At 35.4% G+C, this 26,386-nt stretch overlaps 1 protein-coding gene across 2 annotated transcripts; it reads left to right on the top strand.

Moving 5' to 3' along the window:
- LOC132551036 (forkhead box protein N3-like) lies at window positions 1-25,021 on the top strand. 2 transcript variants are annotated; one of them, XM_060215138.1, is made up of 8 exons: window positions 1-160; window positions 6,913-7,528; window positions 12,128-12,276; window positions 15,862-15,917; window positions 16,894-16,944; window positions 19,164-19,223; window positions 19,623-19,698; window positions 20,119-25,021. In XM_060215138.1, the coding sequence occupies exons 2-8, from the start codon at window positions 6,920-6,922 to the stop codon at window positions 20,543-20,545; spliced, it is 1,428 nt and encodes a 475-aa protein (XP_060071121.1). In that variant the 5' UTR covers window positions 1-160; window positions 6,913-6,919; the 3' UTR covers window positions 20,546-25,021. The 2 variants fall into 2 exon arrangements, with proteins under 2 accessions (XP_060071121.1, XP_060071122.1); XM_060215139.1 differs by having other exon boundaries at window positions 1-164.
- Window positions 25,022-26,386: the final 1,365 nt, after the last annotated feature.

The following is a 26,386-nucleotide window of genomic DNA, read 5'->3' as shown; positions in this document are numbered from 1 at the left end:
CCTTTCCGCTCTGTTGAGTCGGTAGAGACGCCATCTTGATTTCCCTAACAAACAGGACAGCATCTTGTGATGAAGACTTAACTTGAGAATGGTCATTTGTGCTGGAATGTAATGTAAATAAGAAACTGGAGTTTAATTTGTGAACTTGGAAGATAACACAGTAGGTATATATACTACAGAGCACTTGTTACACTTGGCCTTCTACACTATCAGTCCAGATTAGATTAGACACACATATGTTTATAGCTTTGCCCCATGTGTTGGTTTCTCTTCAGCCTCACAGAGTTACGTGAAAAAGTTGGTAAAGTTTTTACTGATCTAGTGTGACATGATTGGCTTGAGTAGGGAGGTGTGCTGCTATGTATTGATCAGTCCATAGGTAAGTGAGATTTAAAGCCCAGTCATACTCCACTACATCTGCTATCTAGTGGCACAGGGACTCAACGTGTCCACCATTCTTTTATAAACCTGTAAGTCCTACTCACTAGAGTTCTTCACTTTAATTACATGTTTGTTTTATTGTCATAATGAAATTAAGATTGATGGTATTTTTTATACTTGTGTTATAAACTTTTCTCTGTAAATTTTTTATGGAGAAAATAAAATGGAATATTACTGTTGTGATGCAGAAATATGCTGATGTATTGGACTAACTCTTTTGCTACGTGGACACCCATTACTAGGACAAGCAGCAAGGGTTACTTCAGGCCATTGTTAAAAAACTCCACAGTAACATGTTACTCTTGTGTATGTTTTGTGAGAGGTTTATGACTTTATCAGGGCACCAATAAAACCATGGGATATGAAAGTGATTATGTTCATAGATATAGCATAGGGTTTTAGGTCACTGCTCTATAGCCCACTTATGATTGTTTTTGATTCAGCGTTTTTTTTTCCTGGACCTTGCAATAATAAAAGTACTAACATTGTCCTAGCCTGTCCTTATGTCCTACAGTAGCTAGTACTGACAGTGTCCTATCTTATCCTTATGTCCTGTAGTAACTGATACTTATAGTGTCCTAGTCTGTCCTTATGTTCTACAACTTGTACTGACAGTGTCCTACAGTAATTGATACTGACAGTGTTCTATTTTATCCTTATGTCCTACGGTAACCTGTACAGACAGTATCCTATGTTATCCTTATGATCTATAGTAACAGATACTGATAATGTCCTAGTCTGTCCTTTTGTCCTATAGTAACTGATACTGATTGTGTCCTAGTCTGTCCTTATGTTCTACAACTTGTACTGACAGTGTCCTACAGTAATTGATACTGACAGTGTCCTATCTTGTCCTTATGTCCTACGAAAACTTGTACTGACGGTATCCTATGTTATCCTTATGCTCTATAGTAACTGATACTGATTGTGTCCTATCTTATCATTATGTCCTATAGTAACTGATACTGATTGTGTCCTGGTCTGTCCTTATGTCCTATAGCTGCTAGTACTGACAGTGTCCTATCTTATCCTTATTTTCTTTAGTTACTGATATTGTCCTAGCTTTTCCTTATGTCCTACAGCAGCTAGTACTGACAGTGTCCTAGCCTGTCTTTATGTCCTACAGCAGCTAGTACTGACAGTGTCCTAGCCTGTCCTTATGTCCTTTAGTTACTGATATTGTCCTAGCCTTTCCTTACGTCTACAACAACTGACAATGACAACATCTTAGCTTATCTTTTAGTCCTAAAGTAAGTGGTACTGACAGTGTCCTAGACACCCATTTAGTCCTAAAGTAAGTGGTACTGACAGTGTCCTAGACACCTATTTAGTCCTATAGTAACTGATATTGACAATATCCTAGCCTGTCCTTCATCCTATTTATAGTAACAGGTAGAGACTAGATTCTTTACTCTGTACCTAATACAGGGCTATCATATCATTTTCGCATCATATACATAATCAATATGTATCTGCAAAGTCACCATGACAATTTAACAAGTAATATGGAATATAAAAGTTAAAAAAACCACACAGATTATCTATTAAACGTGATAAGATTGAAAGCATTGAATTGATAGTTAATTGTAAAGGCTATATACCAAGGTTGTAGGGTAGTAGTTACCTGCGAATACCTCCTGCTGTACCAGCTATCATCCTGGCATTTAACCTCTAGTTACCTGTCCAAATCCTCTTACATCAGGTGTAAATGTGTTACCTGTGATGTATAAACACCTGTGATCTGCTGTAGGGTGGGGCTTGATCCCCTTAAACGTCTGCATTTGTCCTTGCTATGTTACCTGTATGTTCACTGCATTTCACTGACGCTTCCAAGTATGAAACCAGGTAAACAAAGGTAAGATGGCAATGATGGAATCAGCCTCTGAACCAATCATAAGCCAGATAACAAGGGTGACTCAGCCACACTGCTTTGTTCTTACAAAGCTAGCTTGGTGAACTACTAAAGCATCATGTATCCTGGCAGCCCCACTGCCTAATTACCTAGAATGATATATTGATTCAACAACCTTCCGCAGGATACTTTCAGTTTTTGCAATTTCTTAATACCTCAAATATCAGAGTGCAACAAAGTGTTGTCATGCACATCTATTCTCAGTGTTCATAGTAACCATGGCAACTATTACAACATTATTATGGTAAAACGACCAAGTGTCATGGATGATGTGATGTACTGTGTGAGAGGGTAGGAAAGGGCCATCATGGATCTATGGCTACGACGTCTCGAGTATAGTGCCGAGAAACTATCCAGGTAGTCTCCTGTTATACTAACTTTCTTATTGTTCTATTGGTAGACGTTAATTTCTGATGAAAATTTATATTTATTCACATCAGATGTCCTTTTTTTGACATACATTATCTCGAAAAGTAGTGTTTTATGAATTCTTTAATAACCTGTATGTTTTTGGAATGGAATAGATGAAATAAATTATGGAATTAGAAAGTTCCTTTAGGTGAAAGGTCCTACAATAGACATTGATTTTGTTGTGTATAAGTACACAGGTGGTCAATTGCTTCTTATTAATGGCTTATTGTTATGTATACAAGTAATTCATGGCTCTGTCAAATAATCACCTGTACAGGTACTATAATGACTGTCTGTGTGAAGGGTTTCCTTTCACAGTACCTATTTAGTTATTATCATTTCCTCAACAATACTTGTTTTCTTTACACTAGTATCCCCAGTCAGGTAGATAATTACCTTTAACCCTACAGGTAAGTACTCTAGACAAATACCTTAATTTGAGCAGTTTAGATAAAAGGATGTGTTTGTAGGCACATTTAAAGGTGTGTGTTTTTCAATTAATGAGAGGCCCTTACATATGATTAGCAGTAATTATTATGTCATCTCCAGAAAATTTATATAGTTACAGGACTATTTCTTGGTCTTTTTCTTATTCCCTCTGACCATTGTATGTCCAGTTTGGTAATGTAAGAGAGGTTTGGTCTTCCTTGATAGTGTAAGGTCAGTATAGTTACTGCATCATGACACTTGTATTAAATACACCTTTTTTATTTTCATGTCACTCTAATTATTGTTAAAAAATCGCTTGTTAAAGGTATATCAAAATGTCCTACTCCAAGATGAGGTACTATTGATGTATCAGATCTTTTGAAGATAAAATATTTTGGTAGGGACAAACAGCTTGAACATTGATGTAATTTAGGATTTTATTGCCTATGTAATGTGTCAGGCTATTGACACCAGGCTGTACTCTGTCATGGGACAATTGTAATAGATAAGATATGCTAGGTTGACACACTGTGTGAGATTTGATTACATCATGCATCTAAATTTGTGTCATATCATAATGGGATACACTTGCATGCTAGGATGTACTTATGTAGTAGGATACATATTAACTTATGGATACACGTATTTCAATTTATCATGAAATTAAATCTGAAGCTTTCATTTGATGTTGTATTAGATTAGAAGATCTTGCATTTTATATGGTAATTTTAACTAATGATTGATTAGATATGTAAAACATATCAATTTCCATCTGCAAAAAATAACATGGTACCTTAAAAAGTACACTGACAGATAATGTGTCAATTGTTTTGTACATAATGTTTGCTGATGATAAAGTCTGTCCCAGTCAATATTTGTCTTTTGTCATGAGTTTATATGGCATGTAGATAGATCAGCTTTAGTCGACAAACTTTTATAATTAGTTTGTAGGAAAATCCTAACAATTTCTATATATACATGTGTAAATATTGCTTATTCATAACAAAATACTGGTAAATATTCCAGCTATTCGGAAAGTATATACAAGACTGCACAGTCACACACAGGTAGATTAAACAGAAATAGTAATTAGGAAATGATATTAAAATACTAGCTCTAAAAACATGTAAGATTTATGAGGAAAAAAATCACACAAAAATGGCATTTAGTTATTTCATAAGTTAAACACTTGTAAGAACTGAATTACAGATTTGTTTTGTAAGTGAAGCAAAAGATACAATTGTTTATAAAATAACACTGCACAGGAAGTGTGTGAGATATCCAGATGTCACTCTGTCTGTCCCTGTAATTTTATACACATGTTACCATGGCGATTGAGTACAACAACCCACAGGTAACATGTTGTGGCTCCAATGAAAGGAGGAGGAATGTCACACCTGACTGACTGTGTTGAATGATAGTAGGGTTTACCGACCATAGTAGTGTCTGACTGTCGCTTTAAACACACCAGACACTTTTTTGATGATCAGTTTTAGGAAATTTTCATTTGACTGGAAGTTAAACATCATGGACTGTTATCAGAAATCTTTAAAAATGAACATGTGAGCAGTGGAAGATTGCTGTATGTCAGTAAGTTTTGGTTACCTCAGAACTCTTGTTACTCATAACAAAAAACCATCTAGCAACTATCTCATGTGGTACTCATAAAACATCTCAGAACTCAAAGATGACCTTTACATGTCCAGTGTGTCCTCAAAAGACTACAAAGTGTGACTAAAAAGACCTTGTCATGTTTGGTGACCCTACAGTTTTTACAGTCTTGCAATAGTCTTCTTGGATCTGCTATTTGTGACCCCATCTGAGGCCCCTGTTTTGTGAACCCTACACTGTTAAGGATCTGCAATTTTGTATCTAACCCAATGCCTCCTTTGGGTATGATATTTTGTAACCCTTCCAGAAGCCCCAATTTGTGCCTTTTTGAAAATTGTTCAGTTTGTGACCCCACTACCCCCCATCCCCAATAAGAATGGCTGCTGTTTTGTGACCTCCCTCTAAGAATCTGTTATTTTGTGACACTTCCAGTTCCCTCTATCAGGTGACCCCTATAGTTTCTGCATGCTGTTTTGGAGTCACAAATAGTGTTTGCCAAATCAAGGCACCACGAGAGGACATGTTTTGCGACCTCTTCAGGGTAACACTACAGCTACCAAAGACACATGGTACATATTTTTACCATATGGCTGTGTTCATTTTGCTTTTGTTTCTTGAAGTTTGTTCACTGCACTAGATGCAGGACATTCCTGACTACACAGACAGTAATTGTGCATGACATTTGTCTTGTTGATAGGTCACATAAAAGTCTCGTTATATTTCGGTACTGCATTTTATTTATCGTTTTAAAAGCAGTGCAACGATTAGGATTACTATCTACATGGCATTCAAATGTCCTATTTACGTTTTTGTCCATGGCCATGATAACAAGTATCCTGTTGTTTGAAATATTTTTTTCATCTACTGCCATTGTAACCTTGTCCTGTTCTTAAACTCTCTGTGCATTGCTCATCAAACAAAGCATTACTATAGTGACCCTAATGACCTCTCTGCCTCTGGAAATGGCTGTTGCATCCCCTTTAATCTGGTGTTTTGACCTCTGACCTTAGAGTAAATTTTTTGTTTGGATGTTTACATCTCATTTTATGCTGGCTCATGGTGTAATTGCAGTATCTCATGCTCTTCATGTAGACAAGCTGGTATCAAAGTATAATACATTGACATGTCCTAATGTAATGTCCTGTTTGTAAGGATGCAGTCCTATTGTATAATACATTGACATGTCCTAATGTAATGTCCTGTTTGTAAGGATGCAGTCCTATTGTATAATACATTGACATGTCCTAATGTAATGTCCTGTTGTAAGGATACAGTCCTATTGTATAATACATTGACATGTCCTAATGTCATGTCCTGTTGTAAGGATACAGTCCTATGGTACATTGACATGTCCTAATGTAATGTCCTGTTTGTAAGGATGCAGTCCTATTGTATAATACATTGACATGTCCTAATGTAATGTCCTGTTTGTAAGGATGCAGTCCTATTGTATAATACATTGACATGTCCTAATGTAATGTCCTGTTTGTAAGGATGCAGTCCTATTGTATAATACATTGACATGTCCTAATGTAATGTCTTGTTTGTAAGAATGCAGTCCTATTGTATAATACATTGACATGTCCTAATGTCATGTCCTGTTGTAAGGATACAGTCCTATGGTACATTGACATGTCCTAATGTAATGTCCTGTTTGTACAGTCCTATTGTATAATACATTGACATGTCCTAATGTAATGTCCTGTTTGTAAGGATGCAGTCCTATTGTATAATACATTGACATGTCCTAATGTAATGTCCTGTTTGTAAGGATGCAGTCCTATTGTATAATACATTGACATGTCCTAATGTAATGTCCTGTTTGTAAGGATGCAGTCCTATTGTATAATACATTGACATGTCCTAATGTAATGTCCTGTTGTAAGGATACAGTCCTATGGTATGATACATAAAGTATATAAGTGATATATTGTTCTGAAAGTGCAGACATACACAATTCTATCTTTTTAGTACTTACAGTGAAATTGTAACTTTTCAAAAAAGGTATATATATAACTACAGGTTAGTACTTGAAGTGTTTGTTTATTTTTTCCGTGTAAAAGTGGCATATGACTTACTCTAATACTGATTTTTTTATCTTATTTCAGTGTGTTCATGACTCTGTTGACAATGGCCCCGACTCGCACGGAGGAGAGCGATGCCCACATGCGGGAGCGACTGGTAAACAGCCTGAGCCAGTCCTTTCCAGGTAGCGCCCTCTCACGTGCCCTACAGTGCATGCAGCCAGAGTCTGATGACGACGAGTTCAAGTTGGATGATGACATGCTCAGTAGCAGTTGTTTTGCTGAACTACGGCTGGAGAAAGGTCCCATTGAGGATGACGATTTGACAAGTTTGTCATGGTTACAGGACACCAATCTTCTACAGAACATAAATGCTGAGGAAGATGAAGAAAACTTGGAAGGACAGAAGGAAAACGGAGATACGAAAGAGGGAAACCACTACAACCAATCGCACCCACCACATGTGCCATACAATCCACAGAAACATGTCAACAGCAAACCACCATATTCCTTCAGCTGTTTGATATTCATGGCAATCGAGGACTCTCCACAGAAGAAACTGCCAGTGAAAGACATTTACTCATGGATTTTAGGACATTTTCCGTACTTTCAACATGCCCCTACTGGGTGGAAAAACTCTGTGCGACACAACTTATCTCTCAACAAGTGTTTCAAAAAGGTGGATAAAGACAGAGGACAGGTAAGAATATTGTACAGCTCTGCTCTTCTACATACTTCATTTGTGTTTCTTCATCCTTCCCAACAGCCCCCTTCAGCCATCTATACAAAAGCATTCTATGAAACTTGCTGTGAATAACTGCTTTGGTGAAGTGATGTTACTGTGCACCTATCCTCATGATGTCACTTTAAGAGTGCAAATTTATTTATCCTTTTTAAATTCCTTCTGTCAATGGGAATATGCTGATATTAACTATTGCTATCTGATATACAATGAGTGATGCCCTTATTTAAATATAAACTTCTTATAAATGCCAAATCTGCCAAATACAAATTCAGCACAAATTCAGAATCATCCCAGTCACAAATGATTCCCACATACCGGTATACAAATTCACTCTACCTACAGAATAATCACATATGCAGGTTCAAGCTAAATACTGCATTATCCTGCACACAGATTCAACCTTTAACGAATTCATCACACAAACCATTTACGGGGTAATTTCACATACAAGTTTAACACGCATCCCATTCACCAATTCACACCACAAACAATTTCACTCTATTATATACATATTCATTCTACATAGAGAATCATTCATTGAAAATTTCATTCTATAGACAATTACAACCCACCAACATATTCACCACACACAGAATCATTCTATAGACAATTTCAACCCACCAACAATTTCACCACACACAGAATCATTCTATATAAGATTTCATCCCACCAACATATTCACCAACACAGAATCATTCTATAGACAATTTCAACCCACCAACATATTCACCACACACAGAATCATTCTATAGACAATTTCAACCCACCAACATATTTACCACACACAGAATCATTTTATATAAAATTTCAACCCACCAGCATATTCACCATACACCGAATCATTCTATAGACAATTTTCAACCTACCAACATATTCACCATACACTGAATCATTCTATAGACAATTTCAACCCACCAACATGTTCACCAAACACAGAATCATTCAACAATTTCATCCTACAAACAAATTAACTACACATATTCATCCTACATATAAATTCATGCTACACTCAAAACCTCTTACAAAATTCACCATACACACAGAATCACCCCACACACAAATTCTACCACAATATTAGCAAAGCTACAATTACCATTATCATAGCATTAGCATTTCAATTAAAAAAAATATAAGATCAATTCTTTTACTTTAATACCTGTATTAACTTATAAGTTATATTGAAGTGGTAGGTTGTGCTTGTCACATTATATCTCAATACTGTAATAGTTAATAGCTATTAAACCCTACAAAACTGACCAGTGTACTGGAATTAAATGTGTTGCCGGGCAACACACAAGATTTTACCATCACTGAAATGTGTAGGATGAAAAAATTGAAAAAAAAAGCTTAAAAGGATTGATAAATAGGTAGTTAGAATTGATTCAAGCGTATTTATCACTGATAGAGCTTTATACATAAATACCTAATCATAGTCATTTTCCTGATATATCGTGAAACAGTCCTGTGTTGAATCAATGAATCTGTCTCCCCTTTGAAGCAGGGACTGGAGATTACTGTGCTAACTACTTAAATCAATTATCTGAGAATGACATACTTAATGAGAAGAATAAACTGGTAACATATCTTTGATATGTTTGAACATTTACCATTGTACATTATAACAAACAAGCTGATTGGTATAACAGCACACTGTCTCAGAGAGACATCTAAACAGTGTGTGGATGGTTCCCACTTCGAACAATTATCAGTTATAATAACTGTATTAGCCACCATTCGATATCTAAATTGCATTTTTAGTTTGTTGAGTGACAGACATGTCCTTGCAGTAACAGATGGTGTAGGATCAGAGAATTAGCTTTAAAAATCAAGGAAGAGGCCTTGATAGCTTAGTCAATTATAGAGCATTGGCCCACTGGACCTCAAGTGAAGGTCAGAGATGAGTAGTTTGATGCTGCCTACCTGGGATGGTTTGTTTCTCAGAAAACTGAAAAAAATAAAACAGTCTGTGTTGACATGACTGTGTCCTTGCTCTGTAAGGCAAATGATTTACCTTCCATATGTTGTTCATTGACAAAGCCACCAGCCACTTTCAGGAGAGTGACTCAAAATGACCCTTGCTGTTAACAGGGATATGATCTATCAAAAAAACTTAATAAATGTTCCGAAAGTATTGAGCTACTATAAAAACACAAGCTGGTACAACACCAAACATTTCCACTTGCTTAAACAATATGTTTAAAAAAGACAGTTTTTTATGTTGTACTGTGAAATCAATCATTTTCATGGAGAATTTATTTTGGTAAATTTCATGATTACTCTTGACTTATGAATGTCCATGAATGTAAGAACATTTATTAACCGAACATTTCAAAATTATGATTTCTTGGAAGATCATGAATATTGTACCCCCTTGGAAATATAGGTTTTTACAAATAATAACCTGTCTAACAATGTATCTAAGCACAGTAGCTAAGTGTAACTTGGCTAAATATGGTACACAAGATTTTTTTTATAATGGTTATTACCAATGTAATAGGAAATGATAACAGATTTTGTAAGTTTAATAGTCAGCTAGACATTTTACTCAGTGTAACCTCTTAGTCAGACATGATGCAAGCAGTTAGATAAGACTAGATCAGGATTATACATGCATTGTGTGATGAGGTACTAAGTGGAATTAGCACAGCAGGTGCCCTCTGTACAGGAGTGGTGTAGCTGTCTCCTACTGTACCCTACAATAGCAGGTCTACACCCAAGGACATAATTATGGGCCCAGGCCCTTAACTGTAGCTTTACACGACACCAGTTAGTTCAAAGCACCCTTTTCCATGACTTGACATTTCATCACAACTACAATTAACTATACTATGAATATTCATACATATTATTACCACAACACTTCTTCTCCTATTCCTTAGGTAAGCATGTCTTAATTCATTTATCAGTTAAATAAAAAAACCCAGTTAATTTCTAAGCTACAATTAGTGTTTGGTGAAGCATAATACCACTGATCTGATGTCTGATTTCTACTGTATTAACGGGACAACCCTTGCGTAGACTTGGGGGTCAGTACAACAGGGTGTTGATGACCTGTTCTTGAGAATACTGCAGTGTGTTTATCTGTGTAGTGGGTAAAGTCTAAACTTCTCAGTCTAATCCTGCATTCCTGATCACCACACATCTATCTGTACTGAACACCTGGTGTGGTGTTGTCCCCTCTTGTTGACCTCTGATAGTGGGTTGATATCATGGTCGTGTGTTTCTCCTAAAGATGTCTGTTGTCACCTGCTTCATTCCCATCCACTTCAGAATGAGCTGAAACAAGAAACTTGATTTTTGAAATCTTCCATTAGGATGGTATATTGTAATCATGTTTCAGTATTGTTGAATCCTGAACCTGGTCAAAAAATACAAAAAAAAGACTATTGTTGTTGGTACTTCAGTAGCTGTTAACATAAACAGTTGTTGATTTAAATTAATCAGCTTGCGGGACTTCAGTAGACAGTTATGTAAGGGGTTAGTGGAGGTTAATTTGACTCTAACAGGATGGCTGTATATGCTGTACATGTTGTAAATATATCATAACAGGAGTTCATAGCACTCGAGTTGCATTATAATCCAGCCCAGTCCTGTAGGAAATCATAATTTAATTCAACAGGCCAAATTATTTCAATTTGTACAGTTGCCATCTGGAGAGTGAGGCAGGTCATGTAAAGTAGAGAGACTCCAAGTAGATCTCCATGACAACAGTATAGTCCTGTGTGCCTCAGCCATTTGTATTCACAGCTAGGTTACCATAGCTACCAAATTCAGTAGTGTCTAGCTGTAGCAACACATAGCCAGCAACCACCATGGAGAGGCTAATCAATGTTTGTTTCTCACCCAATCTCGTGTTAGCTAAGTTTAAGTCCTAAAAAATAAGACAAGAAAAGAAAGAACCCACTGAGGTGAAAAAGTTGAATTCCCAAACTTTGGTTGTTAAAAAGCTTGGACTGATTCTGCCAGCAATGTAAAAACGTATATTTCTATGTACCCAGTCTATGTTAAAGGTTGCTACTTTATGCAGTAAGGTAGACTATAGTACATTAAAATACATTAAAAATAGTGTAGGGGAGGGGGAGAAATGAGGACTGTTATGTATACAACAAATCACATGATATAAAATATTAATGAGTAAAATTGATATTGGTTTGGAGCTTTATGTGTAAATGGTATTGTGAATGTCTGCTAAAACAAGCAATATTTGGGATATTAATTTTCCCTGTGGTTAAGCATCTAAGCAAACCTCAGTAGTTTATGCACAGCAAACATTTCATGTGAGATAGCTTGATTATCAAGGGGGGCATTTGCTTGCTCCAGGTATGATACATTTTGATAATGTGATAGTTCCTGTGGGAGAGCTATTCATTGTAATACCTGTGACTTCAGATTATGATGGTCAGTCAATAAAAATGAAATACATTTTGTCGTTAGTTAGACACACAGCAAGGCATCATGTTTCAGAGAGAAAAAAAAAGAAGAAAAAAAAAGAATCTTGTTTCATCCTTGTATTTATATTTGCTGTTGGTGATGGATGATTGTGTCTATTTACAGAGTATTGGTAAGGGATCACTATGGTGTATAGACCCGGACTACAGACCTAACCTGCTGCAGGCGCTCCGGAAGACGCCCTATCATCCCTACCATCAGCTTCAGATGCTGGCTAACCCACAGCCATCTCATCAGTACTCCTTTGTCCAAAAGTAGGTAGCTCTGAGTAAAATCCTCAGTAATGAATCAATATTTACACCTGGGACATGTAATACTGACAAAAAAGACAGATTATCAGTGATAAATTTTACAGTATTCTATCACTGTATTTAAGGACAACTGTAGAAGACAACTGTGTGACATCATCTCAACTGTACAACATATCTCATTGTAGGTGAAAATTGTATTACAAACATCCATGTAGGAGACAACTGTATGACAAACATTACCAGTTGAAAACTGTTTGGCAAGCATTAATGTAGGCGACAACTGTATAACCAAAAACACTATAGGTGACAAAAATGAAAAAGGTCACTGTAGGTGTCAACTTTATGACACTTATTATTGTTGATGAAAACTGAATGACTAACATCACTGAAGGTGACAACTCTATGACAAACATAACTGAAGTTGACAATAGTGTGACCAACACCATTGTAGACGACAACTATGACAAATATTATTCTAGGTGATAACTATGTAACATACATAACTGTAAGTGACAAATTTTCATCTGTAGGTGATATACCTTAGTACATGACAACTGTATGAAGATGTATCCTTAAAGATATCATGAGATGTCACATCTTCATTAAAAATGCACTGTTGAGGAGACATGACCTTTTGTAAACACCGTTTAAATACTTCATACAACATTAGATCTTTGTGAAGGGTGAATTAAAGCTGATGGGGTCCTATATTGATCTGTTGCTATGTAAATCACAAGCCCACACCATAACTATTGTTAGTGGCAACAGCTGCACATCTCCTGGCTTTAACAGAATATTTAAATGTTTGAATTAATTTAATTTGATGAAAAAGTGAAAAAAGCCTGACTGGCTATATGAACATTTGAAAGGATATATGCTTTTGTTACTGGTGAATTTGTTGGGGAAAACGTATTTCTGAGATTATACGGGTGACTGATTTCAGATCATATAAACAAAAAAAATGAAAATGATATTTCCTTACTGTGGTTTCTTTAGAGAGTATCAAGCCAGCATTGTGAACTATTTAATTATGTATTTCCTGTAGCTGTAGGAAGATTTAAAAACAACATAATGAAAAAAGGAGTTGTTTTGTCTGTGCCTGACCTGGAAGGGAGTTTAGGCACTCTGGTTGCTCTCTTACTGATTGGTTTGAGGATGTTATTTGGAATAGCTCAGTAAATGGCTCCTGAGTGTCCACATACAGTTCCTGGTGTGTTTTGGATCAGGTTGAGTTTGATTTGACCTTTGACCTCATTCAATAGATTGTCTGCTGCATCATGGGATGTCCACTGGGAAATTGTACAAATAGATATCAAATATTGTTATTAGTTTTGTGTGTCGGAATTTGAATTGAAAAGTCAATCATCATTCACAGTTTTGTTGAATGCTTTTGCTGCTTGGAGGCAGTAGTCATTTATATAGGGGATTATGTTGGTGATGGCACAGTTTAGTGGTTGTGGACAACAACAAAGCTGTATTAATCATAATTTTGAACCAGCTTGGTAGTCATGTAACTTTGGTAACACTGATTTTGTTATGTTACTGGTTGCAATGGGTAGAGTAAGACCTTTGTTAACAGCTTAGTACAAAACCCTTAATAAATCACGTTGGTAACAATGGTGTAGCTACATATCGTCTAGTAACAACTTTGTAATCATTTTATGTAAACATCAAAATGTGTAAACAATGGTATAGTTACATTACTTTAATGACTGGTTGGATTAATTACATTGTAACAATGTTGTAGTTACATAACTTAAACAATTTGTTAGTTTGCTAATATAATAACAACAGTGTAGTTACTTCTGGTACCGGCTGGGCTTCAGGGTAAATTTGAGGACAGGTGAAGTCCTACTGAAAAGCTTTTGTTGTTGTGTATGGCCGAGTGTCTATACACACATGTGGAGTGGTATGTTACCATGGTAACAGGAAGCCTAGCTAGGCCTGAGTAACCAGTGGAGCAGGAAGTGAATGTTGGGCTAGGGGTAGTGTGTGTTTCCTCAGGCCAGCCTTGACAGTGATGTATGAGTGTTCTATTTATAAGTCCTCACTGCCAGACACATGTATGGTCCTTAGTGTCAATGTCTGCTTCTAACCAGGGGCCATATACTGACAAATAAAACATGCCACATTTCAAAACAAGTCAAATTTTTACAACAACAGATTTGTTTTATTTTGTGGCCAAAGGTGTATCTCTGTCTTTACTTATATGATGTAATACCCTGACTTTACACTCTGTCTTTGAATTGCCCTGTAACTTTACGCTGTATTGTATAGCAGACTGACGTCATTACACTCTAGTTTTACACTGTATGACACTCTGATGTTACACTCTAGTTTTACACTGTATGACACTCTGATGTTACACTCCAGTTTTACTCTGTATGACACTCTTATGTTACACTCTAGTTTTATACTGTATGACACTCTGATGTTACACTCTAGTTTTATACTGTATGACACTCTGATGTTACACTCTAGTTTTATACTGTATGACACTCTGATGTTACACTCTAGTTTTATACATGACACTGTGTTATAGTTTTACACTGTATAGCAGTTATCACTGATGTCATCACACTATGTAGCAACCTTATGTTACACTCTAGTTTTACACTGTATGACACTCTGATGTTACACTCTAGTTTTACACTGTATGACACTCTGATGTTACACTCCAGTTTTACTCTGTATGACACTCTGATGTTACACTCTAGTTTTATACTGTATGACACTCTGATGTTATACTCTAGTTTTATACTGTATGACACTCTGATGTTACACTCTAGTTTTACACTGTATGACACTCTGATGTTACACTCTAGTTTTATACTGTATGACACTCTGATGTTACACTCTAGTTTTACACTGTATAGCAGTCTGACTTATCACTGATGTCATCACACTATGTAGCAACCTTATGTTACACTCTAGTTTTACACTGTATGACACTCTGATGTTACACTCTAGTTTTACACTGTATGACACTCTGATGTTACACTCCAGTTTTACTCTGTATGACACTCTGATGTTACACTCTAGTTTTATACTGTATGACACTCTGATGTTACACTCTAGTTTTATACTGTATGACACTCTGATGTTACACTCTAGTTTTATACTGTATGACACTCTGATGTTACACTCTAGTTTTACACTGTAAAGCAGCCTGACTTTATTCTAATGTCATTACACTCTAGCAGCCTGGCTTTACACTGCTATGACCATGTTCTATGTCATTAACTGTATATTATCCTGACTTTACGGTGATACTACACTGTAAAGCAGTCTGACTTTACACTGTTATACACATTAATCAGGCCAAAATTACCCAGTTTGACTGGCTAATTTTACACTGTATATAATGTCTAATATTATTACACTGTGCATACACTCAGATTACAATGTTGTTATTACACTGTCTGTACAAAACATTACTTACTGCTCATTTCATTTCGTTACTCCAAATTTCAGTGGGACTGTTTTGCCACTCTATTTGTATATGATTAATGAGTATCTGTAGATATTATGTTCACAGTTACATTTGATAAATCTTTATGAATATTCATGACCTTTGTTTATTTTCAGTGGTCCAAAACCCCTACCCCTGACCCCTCGGCTGGGACACAACTCCATCTCACCTCGTAAGTTAATCAACATACAGACACTAATTTCACCTGTATACTGATGTTGTAATTCTCACACATTATATTTTATAATAAACTGTGTGTGCACACTAAATATGTCACTTCTCAAAGTAGTCTTAGACAACAGAAAACAAGAGGAAGATAACAGAGTCTGTATGTAGGAAAGAGGCTGATAGTAAGTGATTACAACATTCCTACAAGAACAGGTCGGACGACTTCACTTTCGGGAACAATTATAGTTAGGAACCATCTATTATGGAGAATTAGTGGACTGTTTAAATCACACAGTAATTGTCTGTGTAATATTTGGAAAATTCTGATAAGTTTTAACTTGTGAAAATATAAAGATTACTAAATTTATTAAGAAATAATGCAGAAATTTAACAATACAATGATTTTTACTAAGTAGTTAAGTTGTAAGCTATTGTATGGTATGTTGTAGTGACTGAAATAGCTTCCTATGTCATCTAGTCTTTTGCCTAAAACACTATCAGTGAATACCATGGTGGCTGTTGTGAAAAATTGATTGTAAAAGTAAGGTGAAACACTATATGCATGTATGACAATATGGATAAATATCAGATCGTGATGAAAAAGATAAAAAAAGAAAAGAAAATTATGAGATGAATCAATGTTTGGACACTAGCCATGAAGTATTGACAAGTAATCTAGTCACATCCCTGGGCTCCTGATATTGTCTGCTGGTTTTTACGTTCCATGTACCATTTAAGTGCACAAAACAAGGATTGGCCTCAACCGATTATTTCACACCCTGTTCGTGTTGGATACCATTAGAAAATTTTCAGTATCTGAAAATTGAAAATAAGACTTGACAGACATGAGGGCACAACTGGCTTTCTGTATTTTATGTTGTCATGGTTATCTCTTTCTTTATCCTTGTTGCTAGGACACTTATTCTGTTTACATATATAATGCACCGTTTAATTTTGTTGTGTGTATATCGCTTTTCCAGATTTATTCCCATTTTTGAGCAAGAGATTGGCACAGTCGAACTGTGATATAGGTAAGTTCTGAATAGCAAACAAAATACAAACTCCCAGATCCCAGATACTAATTACTATAGCTTTATCCATCTGTCAGGGAGCTTGGGACATACCACTGTCTGTGGTCAGAAAGGTAGGGTAATACCACCATATCTAAGGTCAGAAAGTTGGGTTAATACCATCATATCTATGGTCAGAAAGTTGGGTAATATCATCATATCTATGGTCAGAATGTTGGGTAATACCACTATATCTATGGTCAGAATGTTGGGTAATACTACTATATCTATGGTCAGAAAGGTTGGTGGGTTAATACCACCATATCTAGGGTCAAAATGTTGGGGTGGGGTGGTACCACTTTATCCATGGTAAGGTAGGTTGGTACACATTGCTGTATGTATGAGAAAAAAAATGTGGTATTTTACCAACATATTCATGATCAGAAGCTTTGGACATACCACTAATCAAAGTGGTGATATTCCAATGAGAGGACACTGACCCATGGATTTGCTATCTTATTTTGTAGACATTTCAATGTAGGGGGGGTCATTGAGGGACAACTCAGACATAAAAAATGAAGGTCATGGATTAGGGAGGTTTCATGTTGTGTCTGGTGATGTCAGGAGAAAGATGAGTTGGTTGCTAAGGGAGAGCTTTGGTGACGGTTGCTTGTAACAGGATCTTAGGCCTGAAACATGATACAGTCAGGATCCTTGCATTGTTTGTCTATTTCTTTGGTAATATCTGCTAAGGGACCCCTAACATTTGCTTTACTCATGTAGACAGAATATCTGTAAAATGTTCTATAAACAGATTTGATACAAATTAAATAATAAAGAAGCTGATTGATATAGTTGTATGACATTCACTGCCATCTGCCTGAATTATTTTGAAACAATACAAAGGATAATAATAAGAACTGTTTTATCCCATGACTGTACAACTTAATAGGCTGATGCAGTCAATAGCATTATAGCACCATCTGTGTACATGTATCCATGGTAACTGGCTAGCAGTGAGTGGTCCAGCTGCCTCTGTACCAACAAAATGGAAGCTGAGTGGAACACTCTCTTCTGCTGCCTCCCCTGGGTAGGCTACAGTAGTGGAGGAATAAAAGTATTGATTTCATCTCCCCAGCTCTCAGGATGTGATTTCCCTTCATTCAAATCTTTCCATTGTCGATCATCACGAATAAAAGTTTTCAAATAACATTGTTGTAACAATTACATAGGACTATTGTCTTAATAAGTTGTGTGAATTATGAGGTGAACTGGATGTTTGATTATCATTGCCATGTTGATAGACTGATTAGTATCAGGAAATTTACAATTATTGGCTCTCCTTGGTATTGAGAGAGTGAAATGGCGAGGAAATTGGAGGACATCAGATAGACTTTTTAACTAATCGGAAGACATCTACTTAGGATGCTAGTTGAATGTCTAGTCACTGCTACTGAGTCACTTGACGAGACCAGATTACTCATACCAAACTCTTCCATATCACAAATTTATCGCCAACCCTGTTTCTAGGACAACCGTCGAAAAATGCATTTCTTACATGTCTCGAAAGCTTTGAATTGAACAGATAAAAATGTGATCAATGCATTTGGAATATCATGCATCATTAATTTCTTTAGAATTCCACCATTATCTGGTGTGTCAGTAGTGTTATAAAGCTTGATTAGTTAGGTTGTGAGCAGATTGGAGACTGATACGGCTAACTCACGATTCCAGCTTAATTCAACTTTTGTTTTGGTTTCTTTTTTTTTCTCACCAAGTTGATTTTTTTGTCTATTTTTATTGGAGGTGAAAAATAGAATAAGGAATTAGAGTTTGATGAAACATTGACATTTCAGAGGAAAGTAAATTTGAATTTTTAGTGTACAGACTAAAGAGACACCTAACAAGACCTCTAGGCCTAGTAATGATGTTGCTGATAAGCTCTCTTTGGCAGGACAAACTTATTGATTTTATATAGTAGTGGCCAAATGTCCCATCATTTTCTGTCTCCATTTTCACTTACCCCACTTGTCATCATTTTATTTATTTGTTTATAATCATATAATTACCATGGGTGGGAGGAGGGAAGTGGATTGTGTTTTCTTTGTCTTGTACCAAAATTAGTGAAACATTGTGTGAATTTCTTTACACCAGCACAATAACTAAACATTTTCTGTTTATGTTGCTGATGACACATGTTAATCTTACTATAATCTGATGTAGATTTGTTTATTTTACAGATAGTGATATCCAGGATGTAGCCCATACCCTTGTCTCTCTCAAGAGTTTTAGCAGCGGAAGTAAGTACACCCATTAACTTAGGCTAATATGTCCTCACCTGATATGTCTAATCTGTAATGTGAAATTAAAATGCAATATGAATCTGAGGCATTAAACACAAAGATATTAAGTAAAAATATCACGTAGATCATAGAAATTATCCTCACACAGTGGTGATTAGAGAATATCGTAGATACCAAACAGATAAAAAAAAATCCCACACATGGATTATAGGGACTGTATAAAGTCAGACCACTAAAACAGCATCTTTATTATCCCAGCTGTATTGTATCCTGTGTTTATCGGAATAAGACACACATTCTGTTCAAGTTCAATGAAGATATCAGAACAGGTCTTTCTTTCTAAAGAAGATGTAAAAATAAAGAAATAATGTTGATTCTGTTTTTTTTCTCCACCAGATTCATCAGCTAAATCTTCAGATGGTGAATATTCACCGCCCGAGCACCAAAGATTGCGACTCAAGCGGAAGCAGAGGTAAGGGGATGATTGATAAAAGGTCACATGTCTGCACCATTGTGTAAAAGTCATTTGGAAATTCAGATGAATTGTCATATCAGTTAGATGAAGTAGTGTGACCCAACAATACATAGATTGAAAATGTGTTTACTGTTTGAGGCTTTCCTAATATAATTAAGCGAAAATATGGAGTTACTAATTTAATTTGTTGTTATAATATTTTCACAAACTTTCACGTAATTGACATTGTAAACAATTTGATACTATTAGTTTGCCTATAATTCATTAAACATTTACAGCAATTTGGAAAGTAGTTATACTCTTGTTAGTCCAAATAGAAGCATGTGAGTGGTTTTATTGCGGGAGGAAACTGGAGTACCAGACCATTTATATTTGCCTTTGATGTTCATTCTTAACATGACAAAATTATGTTGACAGGCAACTAACTCCGAGTTACCACAAGCGACGGAATATGGGAGATGTGATCTGTACTCTTGTACCTAGTGAGGACCATACATACAGTGTCACAAATGTGCTGAAGGCACCCCCATCCCCTGGATCCTCTATAGATGAGGAATATGATTTTGGCGATGAGGATGAAGAAGAGGAGTTTAGTGAATACAGCTACAACAGTGACGAGTGGGAAAGTGCCGATGAGGTTGATGGCCCTCTTCCTGTTGGCAACACCACACGATACATACCCCACAAAAATACGCCAGAGGAGGAGGCTGAAGAACAGAAGAAGATAGTGGAGGGTGCAGATGCACTGCTCAACCTAGCAGGAATTAAAACTAATGGACCTTCCTCACCTGTAGTGAATAGTAAATCAGCCAAACGCAACACGCCAAGCTCCCTAGCAAGGTAGATCAACCAATAGCATTGACAAGTAATGATAATTGTTGTGCTAAGAGACGATGCCAAATGAGATTCGCCCTGAACCTTGTGAAGTACTACGGGTGTAGACATTGGACGTTGTGGTGGGCAGCGAATATATTTTGTACGTGGACCAGTAGGAGACAACTAAGCGAAGCTGGACTTTGTCTTCCTCTTTATCATGTGATGGACCTATTTTTTGTTGGAGCTCCAGTGGAGGCTTCTGGTGTTCTTATCACCTAGTGATGGGACTTGTTTTACTTTGTACAGAGAGCTCCAGTAGAAATTCCTTGTAAACTTACCACTGCAGGCTTGTATAACTTCAGTACAGGACTATTACCCTAACTCTGTTTTACCACTTTATAAACAAACATTTTTCAGAATGACTTGTGAAAGTATAGCTTGGTAACATGATCAGATATGAAGTACCAGACAAGAGACAGGTCGGTCAGTTTGTTTTAGTTTGTAAGATTTCAGGTGCTATGTATTCTATAAATTCTTTGCATTCACCTTGTTCATGAGACGACGCTTATAAACAGTTCTGATTTACATATGAAATGTGCAATTACAGAATATCATTGAATCAAATTATATACCAAACTGTGTTCCATCTCTTCCAAAATATTTATGATGTTCTGTTTTGTTAGTCCTTGAAAATAAGGGTGATTTGATATGGATGAGGTATGATTTTTTTTGTAATTATTGCTTAAGAGATGCTTTTTCGGTAATGAAACATCTTGATTGTTAGTAAAAAAGTTAAGAAATTTCAGATTGGTGGCTACAGTGAGTCATTGACGTACCAAATAGCTAATAGTTCTCATGAGTTAGTGAGATGGGTACAATATATATTTTGGTGCTAATAAATGCAATATTGTTAATATTGATATCATTGTTCAATCAAATTTTGGTCTGGTCATGTCAGAATCATCAACATTTTTTGACTTGTAACAGTTTAGACCATAACAATTCAATCATTTCATTACATCTGATGTCAAAACTTTACCGCAATAAACACATGACTTGTTAAAAAAAATCTGTCGGATTTATCCGTGAGGGTTTATTCAGCTTCATTGGATTATTTCTCAAGCTGGACCATTGTTGTCGAGGTCGAAACTTTTTTCACATACCATGTTAAACAAATGTTACAATTCTTTTAATACCTATGTGTTCAAAATGTATGACTTTACAAGATGGATATTATTACATTTTTTGTGGCTTGTGAAGTAACTGATTGTTATTGTTTGTTAATGTATGTATATGCCATACAATTAGTTATATGAGATCGTTACAAGTTTTAGGGATCTCGTGCCAATATGTTGTCCTTATTATAAGGTACTTGTTAAACTTACAGGACAGCTTGGTAGTGTTATCTTATTTGCTTATTGATCGATAGTACAGTAGTAAACTAAATAAAAAAAAAAGTTTTATATCTCAACAATCTTTGATCACTGGTTTAATTCTTATTTGAAGTGCAGTTATCACATTAAAAACCAAGTTAATTAATGCTAAGAATTCAACGTAACGTTTTTGAAATAGCATTCATGAGCAGATCCAACTTGATATTAGAAGTTCCATGAAAATTGTCTCCCCTTAATTTGATAATTTTGGAATAGCATTTCATCATTTTACACTTTAAAAGACAAAGTTTTTGTTAATGTTGCAATGGTGGCGCCGTTAGGATGTTGTTCATGTTTGGTCCCTGTAATCACTGATGTCACAGTGGACAAACATGTACAACTTATTTGTTATATATCTTGTTATTTTGTGCATATACATTGTTGCAGTTTTTAATATCAATTAAGTAGCTGTGTACAGTTAGGTAATATATGAAATACTCCTAATATTTAGTGCTTAGTAAGGATGAGCAAGCCATAATGATGATAGCACAGGTATATTTTTTATCAAATGCTATGTTATCAATTTATATATTAGCAATTTATTTACCAATATGTAAAAGTTTTTTTTATGTAAATATTTGCAGAATTCTACTTGAGTGGAAAAAGAGTATGTTTTCAGTCTAAAATAACAATAGGAGACACAGAATTGATTAAAAATGTTCTCATTACAAATTGCTCATTTCAGGTATTTGATATTTCATTTTGGATCTTAAGTTATTTTACAATTGTGTAAAATAAATTGAGACAAAGTTATAAATTAAAATATACTTTATTATTGGTATTTTATAAAATCTTTACAATATGTCAGTACACTTAAATTTTGCTTATCACTCTTTGAGGTTAGAAAAAGATCATATTTAAAATTTGTTTCTGAAAAATGTTTATCTGGAAGAACAAAATGTATTAACTGCTTGATTTTGGGGAAATGTCACACCGTCATGTTTTTTTTTAGAAAAAACAACATTTCTTATTACTAATGTAATGACAATTTTTATTATCTTTTATAATCTGCCATATAAATTTTAATCAGATCATGAAAGTTTTGTTCAGAAGTAATTTGTAAGTTTTCAATTGTAACCCTTGGAGCTTTCCTTGATGTCAGGGAGACAGTGGTTCTTTATAACATGTTTGTAGGTCACTAAGTAAGTACACGTTACAACATGAGTAAGGGGACCTATATCAGTGGAAGTCTGTGATACATCGTTTGTTAGTCTGGTTCTAGACGCTGGAAAGCTTTACACAAATCTACACATTCTCAATGCAGCACAGAATAACTTTATATGAATCAGGACCTGTTTTTTTTCAACTCCAGATAACTTCATAAAAGTCTAGCTCTTCTCCCTAACACTAGTGAACTTAATATAAAGCTACTGATTTTGTCTTGAACACTGGTAAACTTAAGATATAGATACTGATTTTGTCCTGGACATCAGTAAATTTAAGATTAAGCTTCTTATTTTGTCTTGAAGACTGTAAATTTCCTGTGAATATACTGGTTCCTTATTCCAGTCCATGGTGAAATAAATGTAAAATCTGGACTCATGGTCCTTACCATGGGTTGGATTTACTGAAACTTTTTGTCAGTCACACCAGTTAACTTTATATAAACCTAAACCTCGCATCAGTTAAACCTGTTAACTTTATATAAACCTAAATCTGTTATCAGTTACACCAGTTAACTTAATATAAACTTAAATCTCTTATTGGTCACACCCGTTAACTTTATAAAGCCCTAAACCTCTGATCAGTAACACCTCTTAACGTGGTTGAAATCTAAATCACAATAAGTAACACAACATTATCAGGACTCTTGTCAAAATGCTGGTTGAGTTTTTTTTTTTTTTTTTTTTTTAAAACAAGGCTTATCTTAAAGTTACAATTTATTGAAGCTTTTGGAACAGATATTTTTCATAAGAGATAAGACATCAACAGTTATTTTGAATGTTTTCTTTTCAAATATTAAAAGTGACTTTCAGGGAGGGATTTATAAGATAAATCAGATTAGTTTACCGTATTACCCCACACAGTAATCCATTGAAGGCAGAATTCCAGAAATATTTTAATTTTGTGTGCCTCTCCTATGTGAGACATATCATAGGCTATACTTGTACAACACATACTCTTTATTTTTGTTATGTAACAAAAGTATGAGGGAAAATATGAAATATGATTTTGTATAATGTTCAGCTTAAAAAAGTTATTATTATTTTGGATGAACATGTGTCTTCCACAACGTCAAAATGCCAGGAACTTGTCAAAATAAGAGCTACATGCTTTAATGTGTCCTGGCCACTTTGATGGTATTCTAGAACTTTGTGCTCAATATTTTGTGTTAAAAATGTACAGCCTCTGTTTTACAAGCTTTATTGTGTTCACAATGGTCCCTAGTCAGGAAACTGGAGTTTTGTTGTAACAGTTTAAAGCCTTAATTCCAGTACTGTTATGTTCTGCCAGGCAGGTAGTCATATTTGTGTACCATAACTTTCTACTTCGGCAGTAGTTTAAATCTAAGATTAGAAATACATAGTAAATGTCGAAACATTTCAGTGATTATTGAGTATTGTTAAAGTGATTGCCTATAAATTTTTTTCTACAATTTCTTTTTTATGAAGAGAGATAAAAGTGAAATTGGCAAATGTTGTAGATGTATGAGATATTGCAAAATGAAGAAAATTTATGACTGATGAAGCAGTGACATCTGCCAACATCTTTTACCAATGTAGACAGCCCTATAGGAGGGCTTGTGGTAAACAGTTAAAAAGTCCTATGCAATACTGTTTTGGTCAGATTTCTTTGATAGTATTTTTCAATCAAAAAATGTGCAATACAACTATTAACATAGACTGTTGAAGTGAAACACATAGTTTTTCGAGTCATGACAATTTGAGTACTTCATGCAGCAAACAGGTGCAATAGGACAATGTTGGCATTCTTCATTTGATAAAATCATGTATGAAAACATTGAATCATTCATGTCAAAAATCATTTGTCAATCTTCATCCTACATGGTTAAGGTGTATAGTTTGTACATACAATGAAGACTAGTTCTTAATAAACAAATCAATACAGAAGTATTTTGTTTGTCTTAATGTTCCCCCATCCATTTTGTCTGTCTTCCTGTTCCTCTATCCATTTTACATAGCCATTTTGTCTGTCTTACCATTCCACTATCCATTGTACACAGCCATTTTGTCCGTCTCCATGTGCCCCTTTCCATTTTGTCTGTCTTTCTGTTCCTCTATCCATTTTACATAGCCATTTTGTCTGTCTTACCATTCCACTATCCATTGTACACAGCCATTTTGTCTGTCTCCATGTGCCCCTTTCCATTTTGTCCGTCTTTCTGTTCCCCTATTAATTTTACACAGCCATTTTGTCTCTTTCTGTTCCTCTATCCATTTTACATAGCCATTTTGTCTGTCTTTAGGTGCCCCTATCCATTTTACATAGCCATTTTGTCTGTCTTTAGGTGCCCCTATCCATTTTACATAGCCATTTCGTCTGTCTTTAGGTGCCCCTATCCATTTTACATAGCCATTTTGTCTGTCTTTAGGTGCCCCTATCCATTTTACATAGCCATTTTGTCTGTCTTTAGGTGCCCCTATCCATTTTGTCTCTCTTTAGGTGCCCCTATCCATTTACCTAAGCCATTCTGTGTGTCACTACTGTCCATTTATCAATTACACTATGATTTTATCTTTCTTCCTGTGTTGCTTTTCATTTATGCTTCTGAAATTTCTTGCAGACAACCTCCACTTTAGAATCTAACACTTTTAAGTTCACCATGATCAGATGGCACTCCCATACAATTCTTATTTTTGGCATTGGATGGAGGTGTGTTGGTACATCCAATGGTGCTCTTGTTTGTACATCTCTTGAAAGAATTTTGAGAACAAAAACCTGTTGTTAAAATTGGAAAAAATTGAATATGACAACCAAATAACTGATTTGTTTTATACCGTTTGTATAAAGTGGACAATGGAAGCCGAAACTTCTATGATTTGTATTTAACTCTCCTTTACAAAACTAGTCTGTAGTGAATTTAGATCCCCTGAAGTTAAAGTTAAAAATGCCCGTAGATTTTAATATATCTCATAAAAAACAATTGGTTTTACTTACATGAATAATTTGAAATATTCAAAATTGTGATAAATATGCCCTGATATTAACAATGTTTGGTAATGTACAAAAATAGAAGTAGATAGGACAGATCACTTCACTAGTTTCGACAAGTGGGAATTCCCCTTCAGCATACTGTCATCCTTGAGAAGGAAAGGTCAACAGTCAAGTCCCAGAGGGATATATTTCTCATCATTCTTTACTATTACATGTTTGGTGTCATTGACCACTTAAAGGGAAGAATATATCAAAGATCGAGATATCGAACATGGGTTGTTGTTGTCTTCAGGGTCAAAGACTTTCTGAAGTAGTGTAAA

Source organism: Ylistrum balloti, unplaced genomic scaffold (assembly GCF_031769215.1).
Source record: "Ylistrum balloti isolate Yb309-2 unplaced genomic scaffold, AGI_CSIRO_Ybal_v1 Utg370168, whole genome shotgun sequence".
Taxonomy (NCBI): domain Eukaryota; kingdom Metazoa; phylum Mollusca; class Bivalvia; order Pectinida; family Pectinidae; genus Ylistrum; species Ylistrum balloti.
This window is presented reverse-complemented; position numbering and strand designations above follow the sequence as displayed.